This window comes from Passer domesticus, chromosome 1 (genome assembly GCF_036417665.1).
Source record: "Passer domesticus isolate bPasDom1 chromosome 1, bPasDom1.hap1, whole genome shotgun sequence".
Lineage (NCBI taxonomy): Eukaryota > Metazoa > Chordata > Aves > Passeriformes > Passeridae > Passer > Passer domesticus.
Window position 1 is genome coordinate 51,064,164 of NC_087474.1, and position 6,000 is coordinate 51,070,163.

Below are 6,000 nucleotides of genomic sequence, written 5' to 3' on the forward strand. Positions count from 1 at the left end.
TTTTTCCATCCTATGGCCACTCACTCACAAGCCCTTTGCTTGCAATTATAATAATTTTCCTTCCTTTTCTATAGAAATGAAGCAATTCAAATGCTTTCTACCCTTTTGGCTCAGTAAATGGGAGTGGAAAAGTGTTCACATATCATTTTTCTAGCCTTTATCTGTCTGCTTCTAACTGTTTCTCCTTTCAGTTCCCTCCTGAGCCAGATTCCTTATGTTAGCCATGTGTGCCATCTAGGCAGGAAGTTTGCATGTGTGGTTATATGTTTAATGCTTTCTATTTGAGAAAATACCCTCTAAAAATTTGGTTTCATTTTTTTTTTTACCATTTCAGCAATATAAAGAGCGTTATGGCTGTTTCATTGCTTTCAGAATTTAATCCACAGAAGGCAGTTCATGGTTTCATGTGGACTTACAGTGTAGGCGGCCAGAGAGAGAGCCAGTGAGCACTTAGGGAGATGGGGCTGGATAATGCAGTGATGATGCTTTGTGTCCTTAAAAAATCCTAACCAACCATTCCAAGAATATGCCATAGCTAAAAAGGGTGAAAGGCCCTGCGAGGAATAGCACTGACGTGAAATGTGTAGTCAGTGTTATTGCCAGTCCTGTATTTTCTAGGCATTTTCCTCATCTCTAAACATTTTTTCCAGGGAAACAGCTTCTGGCAGCTAACCTCCTAAACTGCCATTTCAGAACACTATCTGGGACACAGCCACCCACGCACCACTAAAATCAGCAGTAGCTATCTCACTGTCTCATGGTCCAAGCCATCTTTCTGCTGGTTGGCAAACAAAATTCCTGAAGGTGAACCTCAGGGCAGCATGTTTGGTGCCCCAGAGTGGCAGTCCCTGCCTTTGGCTCTTTTCCACTCTGGGAAATTCTGAGATATGCCATGTGCAAAGAACAAGTGGCAGCTGGGTTGAAATTAAATGCCAAGTGACACAAATGTCTGAATTAATTTTATATCTTCCTTTTCGTTCCTTCTCATTTTAATTTTCTTTTTATTCTAGAGTATGTAAACCAACTGATGCCCCAGAAAGCATCTGCCTCAGCAGTCCAGAATCCAATCTACAACAACTTCTCTCTCACAGCAAACTCAAAGGTCCCCACAGACTCCAGCTACCAGAATTCACATAGCACAGCTGTGGACAACCCTGAGTATCTCAACACCAACCAGTCTCCCCTGACCAAGACAGTCTTTGAGAGCTCTCCCTACTGGATCCAGGCAGGCAACCACCAAATAAACCTGGACAATCCTGACTACCAGCAGGACTTCTTACCGAAGGAAACCAAATCTAATGGTCTCTTGAAAGTTCCTGCAGCAGAAAACCCAGAGTACTTGAGGGTAGCAGCACCAAAAAGTGAATACATTGAAGCCTCAGCATGACCATAGAGAATTTCTTCTTGCAGCAAGGCAAGCTGGATAAGTGAACTATTGACTGCTGCAAGAGTAGACTCTGGCTCAGAGCAAATGGCAACCACAATGCATCAAAAAGCACCTCTGCTTTTCAGCATGGGGCTTTGAAACTGCAAAGCCTGTCTGATGGTAGTTTGGGTCTTTCCTTACCCATTTCCATGTAATAACTGAGGCCCATAGCTTGCACTCAGATGCATGCTGGGATGGAGCAGGATCTTCCTGGACTGAAGAAATATGGATGCATTCCTTTCATTTTCAAATGGTAGCATGGTAAAAAGCCACTCTGGGATGAACTCGAGAACTGTACACATTGTACAGTCAAATTCCTTTCTACATTCTGTATTTTTATAAATGTTTCTAACAGAAGTTTTGGATCTTTTACAAGATCAGATGCTTGTACTGCTCGTCTGCTAAGTGTTGCTCAGATCACCAGCAGAGAAAAGAATTATGTTCCAAACCTCCTGGAACTGAAACTGTTATTCCAAGCCACTAGATTTTTACAAATTGGCTCCATATACTGCCTTTTGGCCCAAAGGTGAGAAGTGCATCTGAGGGACGTGTGGGCAGTTCTGCCCAGGGCAGTATGGAGTGGATTGGTCTGGGGAAAAGTAGCACAAGGAGCAAAATGGCACAATGCATCACCTGCTGACCACTACTGCTACAAACTGACAAGAGGAACACACCTCCAAGTCACCTATACATGATTATAAAGTTGCTCACTAGTCTGTTTTCTGATGGTCAAACCCAAAACTTTTTTTTGTTCTGATCCCTTATGCAGCTGTCAAGTTGTCAAAATGCCTTTCTTCTTCAACAAAACTGTTAAAGATGTTGCCGTAACTGAAAAATGAAGTGTCAGATAATGTTTAACAGACTTCAATTAAATGTCAAGGAAATGCAAATAGTGGCAAATTGGAGCACTCACGAGACAGACTGGAAGAACTACACTAAATTAAACTTGACTAAGGCAAGAAACACAGGTAGTTCTGGCCGAGCAGCTTTATTTCCCATTTTAAAGGGACTCAAAGCAGAAATCATTTTCCCTTATGCATTTGGCAAAGAAAAGGGGTACTATCTAAGCTGTACATTTCACTCACTTCAAGGCAAAGTAATATCAATTGTTGTCCCAGGCTGGGGCAGAGGCTGGGGCTGGTTACATGTCCCTTTGGGGTTAATATTCTGGCAATGCAGGAGGAGCAGTGAGAATGAATTAAGGAAAGAAAGAATAATCTAGAGTGATGGAAAACATTATCTCCCTCTTCTGAAGCACAAGGTTACCTACTGCTTCTTTGAAATATGCAGCATCATCTTCTGGTTATTAGTGTGGTATAGGTAGGCAAGGCAATGCTAAGATTTTGGCTTGACAGTATAAATCAGTCACAGCAGGAAAAGCAGCTACTCTTTCTAGTGACCCATAAAATTATTCCATCACTAACATTTCTTATGAATGTAGGAGGAATAAAGTACCTAAAGTGTGAATTTAGTCAGTCCTTTAGATGCATCCCACCAGCAGCTTGGCAGTGCTATTTTAATCAAACCACTAGATCAGAAAGCAAATTCTCATTTGGGGACAAAGGCCCTTAACTAGTTGAATGTTGGCATCTTGCTTGAGGGTAGCATAAGCAGCTGACTTGGAGAAGATCTGTAGTCTATATTAAGTAGCAAGAAACAGTCAAATTTATGCTGCTGCTGTGTTTAGAATACATCATTATGTGTTTCGGTTTAGGTATTGCATCTGAAGTCCAGGATCAAGCAGCAAATCCTTAGAGCACTGTTTTTAGAGATTTCCTGAGGAAAGGAAACCTTCAGTCATGTGAAATGAACCCTTTTTAAAGTAACATGCATTAGCAGTTTGTATGTGTACAGCTCATGGGTCCCACTACAGTACAGGGTGAAGTGGCATGTTGGGTCAGAATCCAGAGATTGCTCTGTTTGGTAGATGTGTCTCACCATGACCAAGTCCCAGACACAGCAGTGTGGAAGATGCAATGTTTGACTTGGATTATCAGTGGCTTTTATTTAAAACAGTAACCAAGATTCAGTTCCCATGTCCAATTAGCAGCAGATTTCTCCTTGCATTCCTGGGAGCAGATTTGTTGTGTTACTCTCACAAGTGTGCAACATGTGCACACAGGCAGCGCTGCTTTCCCCCACCCACTGCCCTGGCAGAAATGTACATAAAACTAAAAAAAGATCTTAACAGAATTCACAGATAATTTTTCAGTTTGCTGAAGTTGTTATGCCTCCAAGCAGAACACTAGAAAATCACATAGTGCATATTCTCCCACAGAATCTTTCAAACACTACTGCACAAAGGAATTTACTGATTTTAATCTGTTTAATCTGTTAGCTAAAACAAGAAAGCCACTGAGAAATAGCATTATGTATCACCAGCATTATGTAGCATGAATAGAGGTTAATGCTTGCCCTTTTAAAACAGTTCAGGAGGGATTCAGTAGCAACTCATTGCTAGAAACAAGGAGATTCATCTAAAAATTAAGCAAAGTTTGAAAGAACATCTCTCTTTGAATGTCATGTTTTTGATGAAAAAAGTAGGAAAGAGGATGTAGGACCACAAACTCTTGATACAAATGTAGATTCCAGATTGGCGGGATCAACTAGTATTTCTGGTACATGGCATCTTGTAAGCCATGATTTGTAAGTTGGCAGCTCAGTAATGATTCAAAAGCCAGCAAAAAATAAAAACTAGGTAGTGCCTGCAGGGGCAGATAGAGTGGCACTGGGAGCAGATGGGACTGTGCAGCAAATGGCTGTGGCTGGAAGCACAGGTGCTGTGCAGGGTGATGCTCACAGGTAACAGATAATAGCAATATACCAAATCATTTCCACCAGGATTAAAAAAAAAAAAAAAAAAAAAAAAAAAACAAAAAAACAAACCACAAGTAAGCAGCAGAAATGCCCTGGTTTTGCCATTGCAGTTCACTGAACATTAAATAGCAAGGAGATCCCAGCAGATTGTGTGTGCTCATACAGGAGACCATGGTTAAGCAGCATAAATCAACATCCAGAAATAACTTGAAAGGTCAGCTGGAGGTGTGGGTAGAAAAGGCTGATTTTAAAGACACAGCTAAATAGGGAAATGTAGCATTCTGAAGCCTCTTCTGAAAGCCAACAGTCTTACCACTTGAGAAAGATAAAATTTCCCTTTTTACTGTATTTCTCATGGAAGACCAAATAAAACATAAGTTAGTCCTTAGCATCTATCATAAAGCTGTAGTTATTGCAGAACTCCTTTTGCAATAATAATTTAGGACTTTTAATAACTTCTAAGTGTATGAAAATGTAATTTAAGAGTCTTCATCTTACTTTGATCTTTTGCAGTGACTGTGTACAGTGTCAGTGCACTTGATTTCATTGTGGGCCTTGGGTTGTTTTCTTCTGCTGCAAAGCAGTTGATCTGGGAAATTTTCTTCCTCTTGCAATTGATTTTGTTGAGTAAATTCATCCAGAGGCCAGGGGCTTGCTGTTGTTCCCAGCCGGCAATCAACACTGAAGTAAGCTTTTTTAGAGAGAGCGGTTGGAAACAGATGGTGGTTTCTGGAATGCCTCGGGGTGATGCCCCATCCCACCAACTTCACCATGACTTGAAGCCTGCCCTAGCATTAGGAAATGTGGTCCTGCAGTTTGTTTGAAAGGAAGGGACTTGTATAGGAAGAGTAATGCCAGGGAAGGGCTGCAGCTGACCAGTCCATACCTGAGACAGCTGCTGAGTTTGCACAGGGGTATCACTGAGGCCATTGACTGTTCCTGCAGGTACAGTGCTCCTGTCCTGAACCCAGCTTGATGTGAAGTGGGTTGCAGAGACTGCTTGTGTGAAAACCAATGTACATGGCATTTGTACTACAGGGGGTATCTCTTCTCTTCCCTGGGGGCGTAGTTAGGATTACAACAATGTCACAGGACCCCAAACAGCTTGAAGAAATCCCATCACAAGGTGCCTGGGGTGTTCTTGGTCTGTCTGCGGGTGCTCCAGGGTGTCAAAAACAAACTTTGCATTTCCAAACAAGGGCTCATTTTTCACATTCAACATTTTCTGTTAGTATGACCACTGCCTGTCAAATGAGCAGTTACGGTACTCTGGCCATTGTTTCCCTCAAAGCTTCTCTATGAGAAAACACTTGAATCAGGACAAAGTATGAAAATTTACCTGTGTCCTCCTTCTTGGTGGAAACTGTATACTCATGAAATGTCAGCCTGTGTACAACACTTAGCAGGAGTGCTTTGTAATGTTTTATCACCACTGGTTCAAATTTTTATATTGGGATCCCATTTTCTAGCTTTCTTCTTATAAATGTTCCCTCTTTGTTCTGACAGACAACTTTCAAGAAGCCTTTTTAAATAATAAAAAAAATAGAAAAAAAATTTATGCGAAAGAAAAACTTGACACCTTCAAGTAGCTTGTCAAATGGGCTGCATTAGGACCAAAGATGTAACGTCTTGTTTTCTTGGTTTAAAGGAATAAGGTATTGATCACCACTTCCACAGCCTCTTTTTATAGAAAAGAGCTACAGAGCTCCACCCTTCATTGGGGCAGGGTCAGACCTCCACTGAGCAAAGAGACTTTG

At 41.4% G+C, this 6,000-nt stretch overlaps 1 protein-coding gene across 5 annotated transcripts in view; it reads left to right on the forward strand.

Annotated features, from left to right (window-relative positions):
* EGFR (epidermal growth factor receptor) overlaps window positions 1-4,311 on the forward strand; it is a 152,556-nt gene extending 148,245 nt beyond the window's left edge. For all 5 annotated transcript variants that reach the window (XM_064419560.1, XM_064419553.1, XM_064419567.1 and 2 more), the window contains one exon: window positions 1,011-4,311. In XM_064419560.1, the coding sequence (XP_064275630.1) occupies window positions 1,011-1,387 (377 nt within the window). In that variant the 3' untranslated portion in view covers window positions 1,388-4,311. The remainder of the gene's footprint in view (window positions 1-1,010) is intronic.
* Window positions 4,312-6,000: the final 1,689 nt, after the last annotated feature.